The sequence below is a fragment of the Schistocerca cancellata genome, chromosome 2, assembly GCF_023864275.1.
Source record: "Schistocerca cancellata isolate TAMUIC-IGC-003103 chromosome 2, iqSchCanc2.1, whole genome shotgun sequence".
NCBI lineage: Eukaryota > Metazoa > Arthropoda > Insecta > Orthoptera > Acrididae > Schistocerca > Schistocerca cancellata.
This window is the reverse complement of record NC_064627.1, coordinates 691,131,967-691,156,271: the sequence shown is the minus strand read 5'-3', so window position 1 is coordinate 691,156,271 and position 24,305 is coordinate 691,131,967. Positions and strand designations below refer to the sequence as shown.

The following is a 24,305-nucleotide window of genomic DNA, read 5'->3' as shown; positions in this document are numbered from 1 at the left end:
GACCTGTCCTCACAGCTTCAACTCCGCCAGTACTTTGTCTCCCATCTTGCAAACTTCACAACAGCTCTCCTCATTCTTGTTGAATCTGTTTTTATGATAACTGTCACTGCACAATTTCATATTGTATTAGAGAAAGGAGAAGTTCTTTCATAATTGGTGAAGAAAATTTACAAATATTGTAATGGTACATGTGAAGTTTTTTCCTTGGTTTTGTTATTAAAATATACGTATACATAGACCATCTATTTTCAAAGTTTTGTAACACTAGGGAACTAAAGGGGCATATTTTCTTACAGCCTTTAAATATTATAACATTTAGAATGGTGACATTGAAAAGGAAATACCTCAGACGGATTTACAGAGAACTACTTCAAAAATCTTGGCAAAATGAGATTTGATGATTCAGGGAAAAGTACATCGAGGCATTTCCACATGGCCTTGCTTTCACCACATAATCTTTTTAAAAAATGTTTTAATTAAAAGACTTATGCATAGTTCCTTGTAAGTGGAAACAGAACCTAGGTAAATGAGGTTACCTCAAGAATTTTCACTCTTCAATCTATCTTCCACAAGATGATCACCTGAGGGGTCGTTACTAGCTCTTGTCAATGAATCATCACCACTGCCAAGTACTGCATCATTGAAAACAAAAGAAAAAAAGTTGTCGAAAAATATTGACAAATTTTAGTAGCTCAAGGAGGACAAATTAGTTTTGATGAAGACACACTAAGACACCATCAAAGATGGCAACATTTTACATTCTGAGGAGTCTCAGGAGTGCAATAAACGCCCTTCTTCTTCAAACATAAATATTTGTAAAGCTTAAAAAATACAAGAGTGTCTGTATGATGTACGAATATTATGAAAAGGAAAGTTGCTACTCACCATATAGTGAAGTTCCTTACTTGCAGATAGGCACAACAAAAAGACTGTCACAAATAAAGCTTTCGGCCATTGAGTCCTTCGTGAACAATAGATGATATACACACACAGGTTTCAGTTGCCTGAAGCTGTAGTCTCGTGTGTGTGTGTGTGTGTGTGTGTGTGTGTGTGTGTGTGTGTGTGTGTTTTGATGAGGGCCTTAATGGCTGTAAGCTTTATTTGTGACAGTCTTTTTGTTGTGTTGTGCCTATCTGCGACTCAGCATCTCCGCTATATGGTGAGTAGCAACTTTCCTTTTCAAAATATTGCTGCATTCCATCCTGGATTTTCCATTGTTTGATTTGAATAATGTATGGGATGCAGTGGGTTCTTTGCAGAGTTGTCTTTCAAAACAGTGTGCACTAATTCATCTTACTTTAATGTCATACAGAATTTTTCTTGAATATTCTATAATGTAAATAAACTTTTTCAGAAGAATTTTTTAGCTCTTCATTTAAGGGAAAAAAAAGTTGCTAAATGTGGTCAATATTCATGGTACGAGTCCTCAACCTCCTATCTCCTGTGCACTTCAAAACTCTGAGTCTCTGTACTGTCAAAACTATACCAATAAAACAGTGGAGTCATTTTTCGAGAAGTTGATTCAAACTGACTGGCAGTGAGTGACTGATTGCTACACCTGTGTATCTGCGACAGAATATGTTGGCCGTTGGAGAGTGGGGAATTCCTTTGTTGTGAATTAGCCACTCAGTGAGACAAAAAACAGCAACATAGAAACAAATATAAGGAAAGAAACACACTTCTCATGGTTTACATTACATGAGGGTACAACACTACACCTGCATAGATTGAAAGTAATTCATTTACCTGACCTGTAGTGTTCGAGGCTATGCTAAACTTTCAAGTCATTCTTTCTTTTAAAATAGAAATTAAAATGGAAACACTTCAGAGACAGAGAGAAGAATTCAAAAATTTGCCAAGGTCATGAGATCAGATGATGAATTACAAGTCCATTAAAATGAAGTTCCACTTTGGCTTGGTTTCATCATATGAATTTTGTAAAAGAAATATGGTCATTAAGAGTTGCGCGCTGTTCTTTGAAACTAAAAGTAGGATAATTATTTACAAGGTGTGGTACTGCACTCTCCCAGAAATAGGAAAGCACAAAAGTCAAACAGGGAAATTTTGTGTATTAATCACCTTAGACACAGTGACGTCTATAAATGTACTTCTATTTTTGGCATCTACTTTTTCCATTTCCAGCTAGAAATCAGTTAAATAAAATCTCCCAAGCTTTTATTATAGTCAGTCCACAGCAAAGTCTAATCTTACACTAATTTACTCTCCTCTACTAGTTTCATATACAAAATATATATTCCACTTAATTGTAAGGTATGGAAAAAATTAACTGCTTGTCTTTTATGATATAACGAGTTGGCTACTGTAACACTGTAGCGGATGACTTTACAGTGTCATCATTTGTCGCTGCTATATCCATGAGTAGCTGGATATTAGCCACTCATATGTGCCAGAATCCAAGAGAGAAATGAGTGAAGCCACGTGGCGGAAGGGCCTCCTGCGGAAGAGAACACAATCCCAAGCAGTAGTCTGGATAAACATTGCTAGCTTACTGTGGACAAGACACAGACTAAGACAAGCCCAAAGCAACCTATGCAACAAAGAAGTGCAAATCAGAAACCCTCTCCACAATGATGTCATCAGATCAAGTAAATCTACATCTATAGTAGAGAGAGAGAGAGAGAGAGAGAATCTGAAACACAACCTGAGAAAATAATCAAGTGCGAAGCAAGGTTGTTATTGAATACAGTTCACTGGGTGGCTGTGTTTATACTGGTTGCAAGGAATCCTGTTGGCTGACATATTCACATGGCAAGATGGGTGGTACACTCACTGTGGGAGCACAGTGCTGCGGCAATACTATGGTCTCCGACGGCCATCATGTCCATTTCCTCTGGCAGGCATTCAACTTCCCTGAAGCCTGGTGCAAGTGTTGTTAAGGGAAAAATTTGTAGTGTTCTGAATATGAATGATTTAAATCTTATGAGGGTCTGATATTTTGCCTACATTGAATGCTAGTAAATTGATTTTCTTTACTGCAATCTTTGACACTATACTAAACCTGAGCGAGCTCCTTTGACTTACACTCACAGCATTGAAGCCATTCTATAACTCAATACTGTGAAAAGGATGAATTGCTACTCACCATATAGCGAAGATGGTGATTTGCTTATAGGCACAACAAAAAGACTCAAAACAAGTAAGCTTTTGGCCAAAAAGGCCTTCATCAGAATAGACAATGCACACACACACACACACACACACACACACACACACACACACACACAGGCTGAAAGCTTACTTGTTCGACAGTCTTTTTGCTGTGCCTGTTTGCGACTCGATGTCCCTGCTATATGGTGAGTAGAAATCAGTCCTTTTCATAATATTCTCACTATTCCATCCTGGATTTTCCATTGTTTCATTTAATGACTTGCATTTACTTGTGAAAGAGGACAGGTATCATTGTCACTCACTACCATTTCAGAAACACTTTTGTATTTTTAGCTCTGCTGCACGAGCATTAATGTATAGTCTAAAACATTGCGAATAGTTAGTTGCACCCTACCACACTTTTCAAATACAACATTTGTAAATCAGTGCACATTCTTGACAAATATCGTCATTTAACAATGACTATTATGAATTGTGAAAAGGTGAGTGGTTTGTTAAAGTTTGTCCCACAAAGTTTGTCCCACACTACCAAGTGCAAAAATTTCAGATTTTTAAACCACGTACTTTCTTCAAAACCAATTGAGAAATGTGCAAAAAATCACATGAAATGAAAAGTAGCTGTTTTCTTTTTCCACGAGGAAATTAAAACTTCTAATAAAAAAATAATTCAAGAAACAATGTGCCATAGCCGTAGACACCTTATAAAGTTTTTACAGTGTGAAAATTGGGAAAGCGGTTTTCCCCCTCCTTCAACCAGTCGCACATACCAGACCATTACCCAATGTGAACAGTCAGGTGTGAACATGATCACTCGTGCACACATGTTGAGCTGAGGTTATATATTTGTTTTTTTAATGCAATAAACTGGGCACAACTTGGGTCACGCAACAAATCACATCTATATTCTCTCGTAAGTTCTTCCCCTTGTGCATGTATGTTTTCTTTGTGATTGGGGTAGTTATTTAGTACCAAGTGGACGTGGAGGGTATATTCTAGAAATCACTGTTGGTTGATGATGAAGGTCTAAGGGTGCTGCAGAACCTTAAGAGTTAAAGAAGTTTGACTGATGATCCAAAATACTTCCCACACCTTTCACAATAACCTTGTGCCACAATCCAACATCTGCACACTTCTGTAAGCTCTAGGCTGCATGAAAATTACATGTCATTTGTTGCTCGTTTTTTACACTGTCAGTGTGTGCAGTTATTTCCCCCACCTTATGGTCCATAGTCAGTGGATCATTTCTATGTAATTAAGTAAATAGTTACCAATTTGGTTTTTGCCTTTAGCTTTTTTTTCTGCCAGTAATAATAAGTCAAGTCTCAGTTAACTCCACGTCGTTCTTTATACATGTATGTCAAAGAATCAATATTTGAGTCAGTTGTGACACTCCATGTTAATTATTGTATTCTTCTTCTTCTTCTTCTTATAGATTGATGGCTCAACACTAAAGACACTTTGTGTGCAACATGGTCCTTTGCTCAGTTTTCATTTGTACCTGAATCATGGAATTGCTCTTGCCAAGTATTCTACACGTGAAGAGGCTAATAAAGTGAGTATATCCAATTTGCTTAATCTTTGTGTGTGTGTGTGTGTGTGTGTGTGTGTGTTTGTGTGTGTGTGTGTGTGTGTGTGTTTGTGTGTTTGTTTTTGGGGAATAATTCATTTTTATATTCAACATCTTAAATATATATGAATGGTTGCTGCTTCATTTAAAACCATGTATTTGAGTGTTATAAAAGGACGGCGTGATTGAGAGATTCATTAGAGTTCCAGTTGTTAAACATCTGTTTATGTTAAAATAATAAACCTGATACAGATATGGCAGTAGTATAACACCATTGTTACCATGCTCACTTGATTTCCACAGTGTTAGTTATATGTGATACTCCTCTGTGACTCTACAGTGAATCATTGTGTACAGTTGTGTGCAAAAAAGGATGAAAGTAACTTCTGCTTGATGTGTCACTGCTACATTATAATAAAGAAGATAAATGAGAGAAATATGCAATGAGACAAATGGAAATGATACTTTTAATTTCAAATACAATAAATACAACAAAGCTACTGCGATTCATGATCACCTCCTGGGCATTACAAAACATGAGACATAGTTCTTAAAACAGTGCATGATCGTCATGAATGGCAGTGCGTGCTATGCAGTATGCTTAATGCTGGCCACAAGAATGGAAACGAGTTCTTGCATTCCTCTACCAGCACGGTTGGCAACTTCTGGATGGTTGTCGGTGCATGTGGAAGTGTTGCAGTGCATTTCCGCAATGTGCTTGATGGGAATTAAGTCATTGGAGTGGACATGTCATTCCATTCACCAAGTAACCTCTCATTCCGAGAGCTCCTTCCCCTGCGTTCTTTGATGCAGTCACGCATTGTCGTCCATGGAAATGAAATCGGGGCTGAATGCACCACTTAAAGATACACTTGGGAAGGAGTACAGTCTCACAATAACAGTGACTCGTGAGAGTACTGTTTTCAAACAGGTGGTGGTTAGTATGCCTATGCAATGTTATGCCACCCCACACGTGGACCTCCAAAACGATCATGTTCGACAGTGTTCTGGTACAATACACGTTCCTACTCTCGCCGTGTGAGGGTATGTCCAACATTGTCGAACATGATCATTTTTGGTGGTCCAAGTGTTGTGATATGAGGAGCCATAATGTTGCATGGGCGTATGGACATCCAAATCTTTGAACATGGTACACTTGCCAATCAGCATTATTGTGACATTGTACTCTTGCCCCATGTGTGTCTTCCAGTGGTTCAATCGGCCGTGACTTCATCTTTATGGATGACAATGCACAAACGCATTGTACAGGAGAGGGTTTTCGGTGAGTGGACTGGCCTGCCCATTCTCCCAACTTAAATCCAATCGACCAGGTGTGGATTGCATTGGGGTGGTGTATTGCAGCACATTCACATGCACTGACAACATCTAGCAGGTGTCAGTCACACTGGTGGAGGAATGGGATGCACTACCACAAAAACTCCTTATCAACCTTGTGACCAGTATGGGAGTATGTTGCAGATCTACATTGACATGCTTAGTGATCACACACCCGTTAAGAACCATATCCCACTATTTTCAATGTTCAGGGGACCATCGTGATTCACGGTGACTTCGGTATAAGTATTGTCTGCGAATAAAAGGATCGTTTCTGTTCAAGTTATTAAATATTTCTTTCATTTACCTTCGAAGATTCAAAGTTTTATGTTCACATGCGCACACACACACACACACACACACACACACACACACAATACCATTCACTCAATGTTAGTACCATGTGTTGGTCAAGAAACATCAAAAAGTAGTCCATTTAATTCCAAATACAAATCAACAGGTCCCTGTTTATTGAATTGATTGCTTCAACAATTTCATTTCCAGGTCTTGGAGAGTAGCTGCCATAGACGAGATAAAGACTCTGTCTTGTATGTACCCCCCACCAAAAAAAAAAGTGCAAGATCTTGTTGTCCTCCTTTTGCAGTTCAATGTTGTGGGATGGTATTGTTAAGGTAACGCTTCACCTCAATGGGAAAATGATATGGGGCGCCATTGTGCATAAAAATGAAATCATTGTAATCTTCTTGAAGTTGAAGAGACATAAATCTTGCAGCATGTATGAATGCATGATTTCGCAGCGATATGAATTAATAAAATTTTCTCGGGCTTCCAGCTGCATCATGTGATTAAAATGCCACGAGCCTCTTCAGTCGTCGTCAAGTGGTAAGACTGACTGCTGTGTCGCCGTGGCCGCATTTTTATATAGCCACACTGCTGGCTGTGACATCACTAGTGCTCTCTTCTTCGCCATATATGGGAATGTTTTCACGCTGCATCCATCGTGCCCGTTTTAACTGGGCTGTGCTGAGCTGCAAACCACTGTCCTTGTTGTTGGTGTTTTCAGAGGTTTTTATTTCAATAGCTTCTTTCATGACACTATTCCAAAATCCCTTCATTCTCAAAACGACAGATGTTTCGTCGAATAGAATTCAGTGTCCATTTTCTAAGGCATGTTCTGCCACTGCTGATTTTTCTGGATAGTGTAGGCATAAGCACCTCATGTGTTACGTCTGTTGTTGCTCCACAGTGTGTACCGTTTGGCCGACGTAGTAACGGCCACACTGACATGGTATCTTGTACACTCCAGGCATTCTAAGCCCTAGATCATCCTTCATGGGCCTCATGAGCTGTCGAATGTTTGCTGGGGGCCTTGAACACCTATGAAATGTTATCTGTCTTCAGGAGCTGGCTAATCTTTCCCAACACTGTACTACAGAAACGCAAAAAACACAAGCTTCTTGCTTTCTTCTTCAGTGGTGTTCTCTTCCCTGTTGGTGTGTTTCTTGCATGTCACACCAGATATAGCCTGTGACACATGTCTGTTGCTCTTCCCATTTTCCCGGAATACTTTTCGGAGGTGGCTCAGTTCTAGTGGCAGACTTTCAGCGTCTGAGACGACTTTAGCACTATGGATGAGGGTATTCAGAATGCCACATTTTTGTGCTGGGTGGTGGTGGCTGAGAGCGTGCAGATAACCGATCTGTGTGTGTCGGTTTCCTGTAGACACTGTGGCTGAGGTGCCCATTGGTTTTCCGTCGAACGAGGACGTCAAGGAAGGACAATGCACCATCTGTCTCGACTTCCATCATAATGTCCAGATGTGATATTCCTGTCACAGATTCCTCTGCAAAAAAGAAAAATCCATGAACTTTGTGTACAGAAACGGCGCAAAATGCATTCAGTTTCATTGAGTCTCATTCATGTTTGATGACAATGCCTTGTTCTTGTGACCCCCTAATTTGTAAATTATGACCGTTTACATTACCCGATAGTTAAAACATTGATTTGTCTGAATAGGTGAGTCGCTAGGAAAAAATGTCCTCTGCCACATCGTGGAGAACTGAAATGCAAAATTCCTACCTTTTGTTATGGTCACAAGGACACAATTGCTGCAGTAACTGCAACTTGCAAGGCTTCATGTGCAGGTATTATCTGAGAACATGCCGCAATATTGCTGAGGAAGTTGAAGTTCGTGGCCTCCCCTCTTGTGATTTCTCAGGGCTCCACGTGAACACACATTGGATAAGCTCAACATTTTCATCAGATGTAGTGGCCAACCAGTACTTTTCCCTTTGTGTATGCAATGAACTTCCAAAAAAAAAAAAAAAAAAAAAAAATTATGCCAGTCATAAATCTGCTTGCAAGTAGGTGGCTTCTTGCTGAATCAACAACAGAATGCTCACTGCACGTGAACAATGGATTGGCTCAGCGCGACTTCCACAAATGGAATGGTTTTATCTGGTGGTGTAATTGCCATACTGGTACAAACAACAGCTCTGCTGTGTCAAAATTTTGAGCCTTCCTCCATCCAGTGACATACGAGCAATGTGTTTCTATGTTTTATACTTTGCCTGTAATAAACAATTGAAATCCGTTCTTTCTTTTTGAATCATCCTGTGCTCTAGCAGTTCTTTCTATGTATGGTCCAAGTTTCATTGAGCTGTGTTACTCAGCAATGTAACATCATGCTAGAGTTAATTTCGTCCTTTAGTTGTGCACAACAGCATATAATGTCCATAAGAGCTTTACATGTCTCAACTGTTGAGTAGCAAACTGACACTCTTTATTGAATTGCAAAGGTTGTAGAGTAGTGGAACATTCAAATATTTATTATCTGAATATAATAGAGGGAAACATTCCACATGGGAAAAATATATCTAAAAACAAAGATGATGTGAGTTACCAAACGAAAGTGCTGGCAGGTTGATAGACACACAAACATACACACAAAATTCAAGGTTTTGCAACCAACGGTTGCTTCATCAGGAAAGAGGAAAAGGAGAGGGAAAGACGAAAGGATGTGGGTTTTAAGGGAGAGGGTAAGGAGTCATTCCAATCCCGGAAGCGGAAAGACTTACCCTCTCCCTTAAAACCCACATCCTTTCGTCTTTCCCTCTCCTTCCCTCTTTCCTGATGAAGCAACTGTTGGTTGCGAAAGCTTGAATTTTGTGTGTATGTTTGTGTTTGTTTGTGTGTCCATCAACCTGCCAGCACTTTGGTTTGGTAAGTCACATCATCTTTGTTTTTACAAATATTTATTAATAATTAAGTAAACAATTTTACTCACAATTACATTATTCACACACGCACACACAGAGACTGTCAGTGCTGAGAAAAAAGGAATATGTTTTCGAAATATTAAATTTTATATTTGGTGGAATACCACAGTAGAAATGGTCGTTCATAACACCAAAAATGTTTCATAGTAAATGGTTACACTTTTGTTGGAGGCTTTGATTAATTTGAGAAATTACAGTTTCTAGTGAACTAAGTTACTGATGTTTGCTGCAGGATGTTTTACTTTGCACATTATTCTAACCATTGTGTTATGTCTTTGGATCATAAATAGTTGAATTACATGTAATTAACATAGTTGATTGAATGTCCATCATATGAACAGTATGATGATTGGGATAGGGTTTCGAGTAAGAGCTAACCACTAGTAGTGGCACTGCCAGAAAAAAAGTTCTCTTCTAGAAAATTCAGTAGTTCTCATTTTCATTTGACTTGTTCTAATATTTAATGATTAATAATGTATGTGACTGGTATCACTCTTGTCTGTATTGCAGTACAGAATCTTTCTGCTTTTTTAAATCTTTAGGCTGACTGACATGTTAACACTATCTGCTTACCCATAATTGAAATCCAAATCTCTGTCTTTTGAGGGAAGTGCTATGCCACCGAAGCCATTTCACCAGCCAGCCCACCTTACAGCTTCAGTTCACGAAAATAATTTTGTGTGTGTGTGTGTGCCACTGTAATTCAGGGAAGAGGAATTGATAAATTTTGATTTCAGTTTTTTGAATATTTTCCTTGTCTCAAATGTTTCTGCTGAGAGACACTGTTTTGTTCAAAAATTCAGTCTGTGTTTGACAATTTTACTAAAGTTTCTTGTTTGTTACTCATAGAATTCCATCAGTCCTAGACAGCATTAAGCTACTTTGTCGTCGGTTGGTTGGTTTGGATATTAAAGGGAAACTTCGTTGTTGCATGCTGAGTATTTGGTCTTTGTTGATATTGCCTCAGGCTGTCAATTTGCACCTTAGTTGCTGTACCCAAGTCATTTTGAAACTTTTTTGATGCACATTTTGTTCCTCTAATGGAGATGGATATCAGAACATAACAGCTCCATCAGAATAGAGCTACCTTTTTTCTGAAAAGTAATAAAGGTTGTATTTTGACTCATTTGCATCCTCCGTGATCTGTAGTCAGCTCATATAGACAAAATGATAAACTTCAACCTGCCTCGCTTTTGTGATAAAATCAGATGCACCAAAAAATGTTTAACACAAAATAAAGACACAGAAATCTTGTAGGTATACAGGGTGAGTCAGGAGGAAAGATACATGCTTCAAGTGGTGACATGCGAATACTACACAAGCAACATTAGGTTAGGCAGTGTTACCCTTACTGAGGATAGGTCACTTTCCTGGAACCACACTTTTTTGCTGTGAATATTTCATCAGAAACACCTGAAACTTCTCGGACGTTTTTTACCTGTGTGTGCTCATGTAAAGGATTGTATACATTAGCTCAGATCAGCAACACAGCAGGTGTCTACAAGAGCTGCAGAATTAATTGCTGCATTCGTCAAATATGTCTTTGTCGTATATAGGAAATTGATTTATTGTGCTCTGAACAATATCCAAAATGCCGTGGTCAGTCTGTCATAATTGTCAGCAGTAACAAATTCATCCTGTGGTACTGTAGAACAGTGTAATAAAGTGTAATAATTAGGAGCCCAAAAAATTTGCTTTTGTGATACAGTAAATTCCAATGTAGATACGAACTCTGCCCCAAAACATGAAAATGCCATTTACATAATGAAAGCTACTGCATAGCGAATTGTATCTAGATGGATTATTTTATCAGGGATAGTTTGAAGTGGCCTTATTTTCTGAATATTAATATTGCAAAAGTAACCAATTTTTGGTTAATAATATAGCACATCAGGTGGTGAAGCCCAATTAGGGAACATAATGTGTTTAAGAGCGTGCTTGCAAAGTAAAGAACACACCTCTGCACAAAGGCAGTGATGTATCAGTGCTGTTGTAAATTTACGCTTGGGTGCCACATCAGACAGTGAGCAGTTGAATGGTCTCTTACAAGCTACATACCGCATTTTGGTGATTAGGGACTCAGTTGTCGGACGTAGCATGTTGGAACAAAGAAATGTGTACATTTGTATTCAAGCTAAAGTTCCTGTTGTACGAAATTGCAGATACTTCAACATGATGTATGGTATTTTTAAGTATGGTTGCATAAGATATCAGTAGAAAGCAGGCCTGAACTATGTAGTTTATGATGCCGCCAACTTTAGATATTCCCAAATGCTTTGTGCACTCTGCTTTGAATTGCATTATTTGTAACTCCTGTATGAGTGAAGGGACCAAGCAAAGTTCATCATAGTGCTGATTGTAGTTTCTGCAGTAACGTGATTGGAAAACAAAACTGGCCAACTCGGGCATAAAATAAGTCTTGTAGATTCATATAAAAATATTTCTCAACATAAATTACTGTGGCTTTACAAGTTTGCAGCTATGCTTACAGCTATGTACTAATGCGAGTAACTTTTTTCTGCAGTGAAGAGAACAAAAACTACCCACAGGAAATCACTCACACACTGCAGCTTAAAAGATTGTCTTCGTAGTAGCAGTGCTCAGAAAATGGCACCAGGCAAAAAAAGGGGGGGGGGGGGGTATTCATGGACATCCATTATTTTTATGTTTAGTGTTTGAAGAAAAGTCACAAAACACAAGTTTATGTCTTTTTAAACTTTGCCCGAAAAGACATTTGTCATAAGGCTACACCAATTGTAAGAAATATCGTTTCATACTTAGCTGTCCCATGTTTTTTTCTTCATCAATTAAAAGAAATGAGAATTTCATTTCATTATCATTTCTCATCAGTGCAACAGTCCTAGGAAATAAATTTGCTATGAAAGCAAAGCTTTACATCTCTGTAGAACTAATGTTATTGGCTATATAATGGACTCACTGACAATACTTGCTCCTGTCGTGCTGCCTTGTTCCTATTTCACCGAACCTCCTCTCCCTTTCCGTACCAATACAGTCCTTGCATCTTCATGTCTACCCGCCATAATATATTTTCTCTCGATTAGAATGTTCTGCATTCAAATATTACCATAATTTTATCTCTATTTTCAATTATCGCTTAGTGTGTACCAAACTCTTTACTGATTTCAATTTTTTACTTCTATTTCTCATCAGCTGCCTTAAGCAGTTCAGTCTTCATTTTAAGACAAATAGCAATTTTTCGTTATTATGTATTTTAATAAAGTCCACTACATTTAATTGAAGAACAAAAATGGTTTTGACACAGAAATTGTTTGTTGCCTATGTTACGCTATTTCCAGTATTGTTGGTACGTACTAAACATATATTTTTGTATTTAGGAATTATTGTCAGTTTAAATTTTTCTGCTGCCATCATTATCCACACACAATAGTTACTCTTCATTTGATGTCATTAATATCCATCTTAGTTTTTTTCCCCATTAGTTTTTGCCCATTATCTTCCTCACCTAACTTACTGATGGCTCTTTCAATACACATTCTAATCCAGGTTTCCACGGTTGGTGTATTGTATCTTTTAATTCTCTTACTCTGTTATCTGTTTCAGAAAGCTTGCCTACAATCCCAATTAACATTATGTAATTTAGGATTATTCAGTTTAACATTATTTCTTTTCTGTGCAACTGTATTTATGGGTCCTGTTCATTTTCATGCTTAGATTAATTTAAACCTCACTTTGCTTCACTTCCACTCTGGAATTTCCTTCAATCTGTTTGCATCTAAATTAATTTCTTATGTTTGGATCCAACACCCCTCAGTTGTGTAGTTGATAATCATCTTGTTTCCATTTGAGTATCTTTACCAACTTATGCCTTGATGGAGTGTTACTAAGCCATGCCACATCGAGTTAAATTACTTTGTATGCTTTTTGATTGATTTATTGGGACTTCTGTAACAGTTACTTAAAAAAAAAACTAGGAATATTTCTGCATTTTAATTTTTCATTTTATTTGTAAATAACTTGTTAAGCTGTGTTTTTCCCATCAAATAGCCACCTGTTATTTGATTTCTACTTTTCCGTGTGATTGTGGTATTATATTTTATTGATCTGAGTTCATGATTTGCTGTTCAGAAAACAAGTCATTTCCTAATAAGTGTTCACGTCTTAACTTGTTCATGCACTGCCTGCGCCTAGAAGAACCATTGACAGTGGATGGACCGCTCAATGCACATTCACTGTTGCATTGTTAAAGTTCAGTGAATGGTGATGCTGTTCAGGAAATGAAATTGTCATAGCAGTCAATCAGAAAACACTTTTCTTCACTGTGGTGGTTCTACATAGCACTCTTGTCGTAAAAGAATTAAGTGATAGTTCCATTTTGGATCCCTGTTAATTTTTTAAAGAGCACTGTAAGATTCTAATCAAACACTTGTGGTGACTGTTTCATTGAAAGTTTAAAAATATGACTGAAATGTAAAGAGTGACATTTAAAAAAAAATTAAAAAATGCTGTATTAATTCCAGGCTCAAGGGGCACTTAACAATTGCGTCCTCGGCAATACGACGATTTTTGCCGAGTCACCTGGTGAGTCAGAGGTGCACTCATTGCTACAGCACCTGGGCCATGGTGGTGGTGGTGGTGCTGGTGGCCAGCAGACATCTGGCAGTGGTTGGGGTCCAGGACCAGGTAGTGGACGTGGATCAGGAGGCAGTGGTGCTGGAGGATCCCAAGGTGGTCCAGGGCCTGCAAAGTCGGCATCTGACGCGTGGGGTGGAGTTGCAGGTAGCCAGCTTTGGCCACCTACTCCATCATCTGTCTCAGGTTCCTTATGGGGAGACGGAACATCAGGTGGCGATCAACACCGCTCGACGCCTTCGTCTCTCAATTCGTTCCTGCCAGGTGACTTGCTGGGTGAGGGCTCAGTGTGAACTAAACTTGTGCCTACCTACAGGAATTTAAAATCCTTTCCTTTGTCCCATCTGTGCACGTAAACGTATATTGGGCATAATATTGAGTGAAGAATGAGCTTCTATCGAATCTTCTCCATAGTGACGTACTCGAAGTTTTCCATCCTTTTACATAAGGAAACTGCTCCCAAATTCCATCTCCTATCTATCACCTCAGTGCCGGCATGCTGTCCAACTCCAAAATGTGTTGGATAGTAGCCATTGTAAAACAAAACTGAATTTAAAATAGAATGACTTGGAGAACCTGTGCGCATTGCTGTGGAGAAGAGAGAAATCTCCATACCTGTGATCTCAGTTTCCTATTTGCGCTATACGGTTGCTTCTGTCCCCATAACTATGAGAGTCTAGTTAGTGACAGCAGTTGTATTCTTATTATTATGTTACTTATATAAATATATATATATGTATATAAAATATATGAGGATTGCAGTTTTGACTGTTAAGATGTGAGGATTAATTTTTAAAAATATTTAATGTTGTTACAATCAGACTGTGTGCCAAATACCTGGCATTAGTTTTTGAAGGCTGTCCTGTAAAAGTGCTGCCTTCCCATTTCTTTGCGGCTGTACACAATCGAAGTGTTCCCTTGAAATAATAGTGTTCAATGTTTGTGATCCATTACTTCAAAAAAAAAAAAAATGAAAATATAGACATAGTGATAAATTTTGACCAGCACTAGTAGGTGCTATGCATACACTCGTTTCTTTGTTGCATTACCTGTGTGTGCATAGACGTAAATTGGTGCAGAGTAATCAAACTTATCCACTTAACAACTGGAAAGAATAAAATTTTGTATGTGTATTGTATTTTCAACTGTGCTGTGACTCTAAAGTGGCTTTATGTTCAATGTAAGATGTTCCATTTGCCCAGTTTTGATTAATGAAAATGCTCTCTCTCCTTCAGAATTGACAAAAGCAACGAGAGATTTGCTTTTCTTTTCTTTTAGATGATAGTGCAAAACTTATACTCCTGAGTATACTAAGGTTTTCTTTATAGTAATAACAGCCAAAAAAGAGTTTAGTATAGTATTGTAGAAGCAGACTCAGTGTTGTTGAAATTGTGGCTCTGCACATACATTTAAATAAAGTATTGTAAGCTACAAATAAAAGCCATGGTTAGACTAGAGCCATAATTATAGATGAATGCTGTGATGGTGAAAGAGATGACAACCATGCAAATGCCATCAACAGCCACCACATCTTCAACAACAGCAACAACATCCACAACAGCAACAACATCCATCAACATCTACTATCTACTACTGCTGCTATTACTACTACTACTACTACTACTACTACTATTACTACAACTACTGCAACAATAACAATAATAACAACAACAACGACAGCAGCTGCAGTGAACATATGGAAGATTTTTCAAAAAGAGCCAAGTATTGTGTACATAACAAGCTTACCTGTAATTATTTTTCTCCAGTGAGTATAGTACCAAATTCTGAATCGAAACACAAGGTTTTTATGTAGATTAAGATCAATCGTAAATACATAGGAATTAAGATTTTAAGGTAAAATATGAGGTATTTAATATATTGCGTTTAAAAAACACATTTTTATGAAAAGTGGTAATATTTAAAAACCAAGTGCATTCTAATTATTATTCTATTGTAGCCAGTGTAAGTATAAACATGTGTATTTATATAAAAAGTTTGCTGCATCCTTATTAAATGTGATATAATCTTGTAAGTGATCCTGTGCAAACTCGTCAATTTTTGTGAACTTTTAACTAGAGAATAATGTGTGATTTCCTTTATTTCTTTTTAAAAAGTGAGTGTGTGTGTGTGTGTGTGTGTGTGTGTGTGTGTGTGTGTGTGTGTGTGTGTGTGTGTGTTGACGCGCAAGTTTGCGCGTTTGTGTGGCGTGCATGTTTAGTGCAAGATCTTGGGCCTGAGTGTATTTTGATGTCAAAATAGTTAGAGAAAACTATGATTTTCCTTGCTTTCCCGCTCCTCCTCTGAAGATTACTCTCTTGATGGTGCATGGACACATGTAATTTGTAAAAAACTAGTATGTATGTACATAAAACAAATTTTTGAAGACATGGATTTCAAAAATATTTTTGACACAAAACAGATAAATTAAGGAGTATTTTCTGCATTTTTCTTTCAATTTTTAAATAGTTCATTGCTTTTATGAGGGGGAGAATTATAGTATCTTACATTGCAGTATGAGCTTGAGACAAATAGTTGATCTATTTAATTAAATAAGGTAGCAAGATCTTAACACAAGTGTGCGCAACTAAAAACGTTGAATCCATCCTTGCCATGTTTGTTTTTTAATCATGTGAGAAGAATGAGTGTGTGAAGGCTGTTATACTCTTTTTTTTTCTTTTTTTTTATTGGAGGGATAAGGAAATTTGCCTCTTAAGGGGAGAATAAAAATACCTCTGTGACCAAACATGTTATACATATAGAAATAAGAAAGATACATATATATAAAATATAAATATATATTTGTGGTCTTGTAATAGAATAACATATATTTCATCAGAAGTAATTGTCTTTTATGAAAAGTGAAAGCTTTCAGTTGCAGAACTTTAAAAATGACACATAGTGTGAAATATTTTGAGTGTACATTTAAGAACTGGGCAGTCTTATCTACTTTCCGCAACAGTTACTAATGGGAGAAAGTGGATTTAATAATACCATTACTGTGCTTTACTAGCTAGTATCTTTTCCTTGATTTGTAATGCAAAATATTGACATGACAAAAGTTGACTTGTTAGTATTTTCACCTCCAGATTTGCAGTATTTTGTAGAAATGTGGTCACATTTTCCATGATTGTACAACTTCTATGTGATTAACTGTGAACAATACTATAAAATGCAAAAAGTGTGATTTGTAGACAGTAATGACAGCATTTTAATCAAAGAATGTTAAGTAACTGCAGTTTTGAGCCATATCAGTTGCTTTGTTGTAATTATTAAGGTAAGAGTTATGTATTATAGCTTTTTAAAAAACAAGAAAATATAACAAAAAAAAGTGTACTAATAAGAAATCATTGCAGTGAACACCATTCTGGTGAGGATGTGCAAACTGTGCACATTTTGCCTCTCAGGCCACTAAAATCTCAGTTAAATTAACGCCAAATGATTTTGCAACAGACAACATTATAGTAATATAAGTAAAATGTGATTAAATTGTGTAACACTGATCAAAACATTCTGTACTAACAGCATGAATTGTGACAAAATTTATGTGCATTGACCAATTCAGAATTTTACTGTGTTCGGTAGGTTAAGATATTGAGTGGCAGATAGAGCACGATACATTGTCTTTCTGAAGTGGTGGTTCTTGTGCCGAAGACTTTGGTGAGCCATATTGGTGATATATTTCTTCCATTTGTCTTTGAGTAAAGATATATATAACAACTTACACTTAGTGAGTGCCTGTGTGAGAAGCGTTTATCTGTCCGACAGTATGGGACACACATTCCTGCTATTGAAGTGTGCCAGCTGCTAGTCGTTTATTTTCAGCAGGTTGTGTGCCACATTATTGAAGGATGCTAAAGGCTAGTTTTTGGTTATTGTGATGCTCAAGATTACTTGAGTATGAAATGTCTCATGGTTGTCTCCCCCCCCCCCTCCTGCCCCCTACTCCAAATATTCTCCTTTGTCAGTACTGATCATTTGACCACTAAAAAAGTATTAGCTATATTTTGTGGAAAGTGATTGAATCCATTTAGCTTTTCCATAACCTTTTGGAGTATGTTCATTTTGAGTGATTTACTTTGTAATTTGCTGCGAATTTGAGCAGTTAATTCATAAAGTTTCTATTTGAGTGCTTATGAGGTTCTACATATGTAAATGTGAAAAGTATTGCATTTGAAAACATGCTAGTAATGTGGAGGTACCATTCAATTTTCAAGAAACGTGCCTCTGCACATTACCATGTTTTGTCACAATGCCACACATCATCATATTTTAACTGTTGCATTAAAGAATTAGTGGAGGAAGTGAACATCAGTTGTACATTAAACGGGCCTCTTTACCATTCACAGCCATAGTCTATATATATACACACACACAAAAATTAGTATGTGTTGTCTGAGATAGTCACAGATAATTTCTTGCAGACCTGTCTTAACTGTTTGCTAAAAATCTTTTTAAGTTCCCAGTGTAAGTTGTTGTTCCTTTTATGGGGGAGGGAGACTACTGACCAGTCCAGTTAATTTGCAGGGCCCGTAGCAAGGAAGTACCTAATTATCAGTCTCTTGGCTTTGCTGTGTTGTGTAGTCTTCCTCTTCATATCCTCCAACAAGCACCAAAAGGCCTGTCCTCTGTGCCTTTCAAATTTGCTGTGGTGGCACTAGCATTTCATTTGAGACAGTTTGTTGTTGTCATGTGTTACAATTTTTTTCCAAATTTCATATGTGCCTAAGAGACTATATCCCTCAAATTATGAAGCTAAATGAGTGCTCTCTGTGGAGACTTTGTCCTAAAACAAATTGTATAATGTAAATACTGTCTGTCTGCTGAAGTAAGTTTAGTGACTGGAGTTAGAACATCAAGTGGAGTTCTACGTCCTTCACGTTATTGGCTTCAGAGTACTGGTGTTGCTTTCCAGGGCTCGTATCAGTAAACATTGTTGCTCTGCTTTGCTGACTCCAATAGTTCAAGAGTGTTTGATTGGAAATGTCAGTCTCATTCATACCTGTAACCATAAACATTGATCAGATGACCAGGGATCAAAGCAAATCATCAGGGTGAGTGTTGGATATTTGATACTTGTGTATTACTGGCTGATGTGCACAGTTTGTGAAGTAAGGCTTTGAATTTTCTTATCTAACCATCCATTATTTCTCTGCTGAAAATCTTATTAAACTGTGTCTTCTAGAAGTTAACGCTTTGGTGCACTTGGATAAAGGAAAACTGTTGATATGGTATGATTGGTTAGGATTTATTCCCTTGTCTTGTTTTATTTTTATTTACAAACCGAATATATCCTTCTTTCCAACATGCTCCAAAATAAATGGAGACCAGGCAAGGTTTCAGTTCAGGCTCAAGAGACCAAAATTGTGATACATCTGTAAAGTGCACATTGCATTCGATCGAGCATCATGTAGAGTATCCTATTTTAGGTGCTGTACTGTGATGCTCTGCTTTTGTTACAAATGAAAATTTTATTTCCTAGTTTTCTTTAGTAAAGAGGGTTAGACAGTTGTAAAATGAAAAGAAATAACACCATTTTTTAAACTGCATGTTTGTATGGAAAGCAGCAGTATGTTCATAGCTGGTTTGTCATTGCATTGATTGAATTTGTGGTAACATGTGCCTGCTATTATAAACACCTGCAAATGTCATACTTCTCAGGTGTAGGTGCTTGTTCACAGAAGGATACTTGTGTTATAATCTAGAAAGATGTAATTGTTTGGTGTGGGACTTAAGCAAAAGAAAAAAATAGTTTCAACCAAAAAATCTCCTCCTGATACACTTTGTGCCCTCTGTAATTAACCAAACGCAGTAAAACTTTTGATGTCTGTGTTAGGGAATAGGGATCTTGATAAGCAGATACATAAAAAAAATGCTAATGATTTTTGCTCATTGTTTAAATAGCTTTAGCTTCTTGTGTTCACAAGACAGTGGAATGTCACACAAGGAAATCAGACTTTAAAACAAATCTGAGCTGTATATTGTGCTAACATTCTGGTGTTCACATATCTTGCTATTTTTCTGTGTAAGATTAGAGTGTATTTTTCCTTAGGAATTGTCAGTTGACTTCCCCAGTGAAAGATGAAAACAAACTGAACATCAATTAAATCACATTCATGTTGTAATTGCTAAATTTTGTATCTCAACCATTTGTATAATCAATATTGGTTACCACAAATTTATTTTTATGAGTATTTTGTGATCTGTCAATTTTAAAATTTGAAATCCAATTTAATTTATTTGTATGAGTGAAAGAATTAATCTGTGCCTTATATGGGTAATGAATGACATGAACAGTTCGAATGGACCACAGCATACTCCATGCTTGTGAACTAATGTACATAAACAATGAACAGAATTGATACCAGCATTCTTATTGTGTTAGCATGCTATCTGTCTGCTCATATTGCTGGTGAACTGTTGAATTTTTTTAAAAAAAGTAGGCAGTTTTGAAAACTTCTATCAATTGTTCAGTAACAATAACTCAGAATAATAAATTTCAGTGGCCTTATATTACATACAGTAATTGAGAACATTATTTTGTTCTTGGAAGTAATTTTGGTGTTTGCTTTAAAAATATTTATTCCACAATATTTTACACAGAGTTTTTGTGAACAACTTATTTCAGGTCCTCCTACAATTATTCACAATATAGAAGAAATCTTTGTATTTCATTATTTCTAAAAAGCAAAAAGGGATGTGCTTCTAGAAGCCTCAGGGAGTTTTAGGATGTTCAACCATAAATGGAACTTTTTTTCTGTGGAAACAATTTTGTCACACTGTCCAATGTGTTGAAATTTAATCTGGGTGCAAAATTTATTTATTTTAAAGCCTGTTGATCTGACAGTGCTGTGGGCCTAACAGTGTAGTGGGGAAAAAAATTAAATACGAATTCTCTGACTTCATAAGTATTGGAATCAACACATTGGCTTTGTGAACTAGCATTTGCAGAATGTGTCAGTTTGTTCAGGACTCTGCTTGTCATAGGTAATGAATGAAATAATGGTGGGGGTTGGGGAGAAAGGTTGCTCAGTTTTGTTAAATGGCATATTACACCAATCTTGAGGAGTAGTAGTGGCTGAATAGAATAAATGTTTTCATTAATGATTTATTTGCATAATTTCTTACAGTTGAGGGCATGACTTCGAAATTTTGTGTGACATATCAGTGAATAGAAGTTTCCAGAGGCTCTCTAACAGTCTGCAAGATTATACTGGATATAGACAGTGTATGGGATAACCCTGTGACTCAAAATTATACTGTTACGCTTATGCTGTGTAGGAACACTTGCATTTTGAATACATTAGCAGTTAAGTCTGTACATAGTGATGTACATGTGGAAGATATTCAGTATTGTAATATAATTTGTGCTCAGAACTGTCAATATAAGCTGACTTTTTGTGTAGATATTATTTGACATGTGTTGAGGAAAACAGATTGTGGCATTCTAGATGACTTGTCACGTGTGAGTCACTATTTTGTAATAAAGAACTATATTTCATTACCGCATATTTAACTCCAACTGTAATGGTGCTCTGTGTATCTGTAGAGCTGTATTGTTTTACAAGCTGTACAAAATGTGCATTTTCACTATAATATTTACTACGTAAGTATGTAGCACAAGAAGTGTTGGCCACAGAGAACTGAAATTTGGAAAAGTTTGCTGAAGACAACTAATTGTAATGTACTTTAATTTGAGAGGTTGTGAGATAAACTCCTGGCATAGTCTTGTTTCCTGTCTGTGATGTTACGTGGAGTTGATTTCATATGGAAATAGACTAGCAACCTGATGATGATTGCTAGAAAGACAGTTTTGAAAGTAACTCCAGTTCTTCCATGAAGGAAGCTGGCTACCTTCACACTGAAATATGAATGTGAATCCTTTCCATTGTGATATTATATGCACCAATAAATCTCTTTGCCACTTTCTTTGTGGCTAAACTTTTCTCTTCTTGTATTAATATAGACTTAATAAGATCAGGCAAGATGTGGCTTCATCATAATGGGTGATCGGTATAGTACCTGACAGAATAATCATTCTTGTTTTTAATGTAAATTTTTAAAACCCAATAAAAATTAAATATGAGAACACGTACAGAAAGTTGTGACGAATCACATCATTACACAGCTTTCCTGCCAAGTACAAATGTCTCATTATATTTACCATTTGGCAGCCTCAGATTGCAATAACTAATATAACAGTAGGGTAGAAATATTTCTGTAACTAGAAATACCTATGAGGATTCTGTGTATTGGACACTCTTAATGTTGTGATCTATCTGTTGAGACTTACAAATAGTTAATGTGAATTTATATGTATGTCATGCTTCGTTATTACCCTTGTTGTAACATGTAGAGTTCTGTGCAGCAGACAGCTTTTCCTTAGGACTGTATTACATGATAATGTGAGATAGTACAGTAGACTAAAATATGTTTGTAAAAGCTGGCTTGTAAATATTGGTGTTCTTATAAAAAAAAATTCTTTTTGGCCTTGGCACATGTTTGAGCCATTATAACCTTTCCAGTACTAAGAGAAACATTTAGCACAAGCTAGAGCCATAGGACCAATGGCTGTGTGGAGTTGAAATGGCAGCTAGCAGTGATCAGCACATTACTTGACGCAGACACGGCCTTGTGATAACTTAGTAACTAATTTACCATTACTCATTAATTTTCTTACGGATGTATTTATTTGTTGCATTTTATCTTGTAATAAGCTGTTAGACTGGACATTTGATTAAGAATGACTTATGTTGAAACTGGGAAGAAAAATGGAAACTTCGTTTTCTCTCAAGCGCACAAGAAATCATGTTAAAGTCAAATTGATGTGCAATAATCAATAAGTCTATTGGGGTAAATAATTAGCTGTTCCATTCACGCTTAATTGTTTTTCTTCTCATGTGTTAAAATGTGTTCATTATGCAGTAGGAAATGGTTGACACTGTTCCCCACACACCCATACTACAAAATTGATGCCTTAATTTATGGAATAGTATTCTGGTCCTAAACTTAATGTCATGGCATATTTGTAGAAGAAAGAGTCTGCCTGTTGGTGCTTGTAATTGAGTGTATGTTTATGCTTCCACATTGAAGAAAGACGTACAAAGCCTGGTACTTTGAATTGAACCAAACATTTCAAATGTGATCTAAAGTAGATATGTAGGTAGATAGGTAAAAAGTATATGGGAGAGAGAGAATGAGCTATAGATTATATATATATATAAAGATATGTATTCAGTAATTGGTAACAAATGTTTTAATTTTGTGTAATTTAGAAGTGTATGTTTTACATGTATCCTTTTGTGTAGACAATGGATGTCTTGGCTCAGTTGTGTTAGCAATTTGTGGACTGTCCAGTTAAGACTACTATTATAAATTCAATTTTTCTTGAGTACCAGATAATTATTGTACTTTGTGATGTTGCCAGAATTAGACTTATAAGCAGAGGACTTAGTTGATTTTTACCGAAAGTTCAAATAATGCTGCAACTTGTCTTATCCTGTAATTTTTTGTTTTGTTTTTGTATTCCATATTTGTTCATCCCTGTTTGACTGAAAGCTGTGAGAGATAGAGAACATTTTCTGGTTAATAAAGAGTAGCAATTCTCAGTCCATCCATTTATATTCCATAACAGGCAGTCATGTTTCATAAAGAAGCATTGGTGCAAAATGTGTGAAATGTTGATGTTTTATGTATGTATAAATAAATTTAAAAAAAATATAACAGCTTTGTTTAGTGTTAGGATTTAACAGATTTATTTTTGTTTCCATGTAAGTAAATATTACATATTGGTTACTGTATAAGTGTTGTTCTGATTGTGGCAATGATTGTACATTGTCTGTATTAGATCCACATGAATACTGAAATGTGTTACCTAGTTTTTGTAAATATAGTTTCTAGTTGAATATAACCGCTTGTTTCAAGTACCTTAAATGATCAGTCATAACAAGCCAATTTTATTTGCATTGTTTGTGAATCAGTATTGTGAAAAAATCTCATGAAAATTTGCATTGTATCCTGTTTGCTTAGGTTACAGTCACGCAGTAATGAGGTATACATATTGCACAACATGTGCAGAAATGTGTGTTAGTGCGTGAGAACATATTCAAAATACACTAAGCATTATATAAAATGTTAGCATATCCAAAATGAAGTGCTTTAATAGATGTAGAACTGGCCATAAGCTGTTTGGTGCTGTGGTTTAAAGCGAGTGATGATGATTATCATTCTGAATACTTATCTTTTCGTTCTCTGGTTGCTTAGAGTTCCTGAAAACATTTATTTCTTATTTTGTTTGAATATATGATATTCAGATATACTGCCTTTTTTCATTGAATTCCAGCTTTATGTTATATTTGCTCATTTCATTTTACTACTAATAAAACAGAAACATTTTACTGAATCTCGCCATTTTTCCACATTTGAGA

At 36.5% G+C, this 24,305-nt stretch overlaps 1 protein-coding gene across 1 annotated transcript in view; it reads left to right on the top strand.

Annotated features, from left to right (window-relative positions):
• LOC126162448 (protein Gawky) overlaps positions 1–14,647 on the top strand; it is a 294,019-nt gene extending 279,372 nt beyond the window's left edge. Inside the window, exons 23-24 of the mRNA XM_049918963.1 lie at positions 4,562–4,681; positions 13,770–14,647. Of these exons, the coding sequence (XP_049774920.1) occupies positions 4,562–4,681; positions 13,770–14,174 (525 nt within the window). The 3' untranslated portion in view covers positions 14,175–14,647. The remainder of the gene's footprint in view (positions 1–4,561; positions 4,682–13,769) is intronic.
• The last annotated feature ends 9,658 nt before the right edge of the window (positions 14,648–24,305 follow it).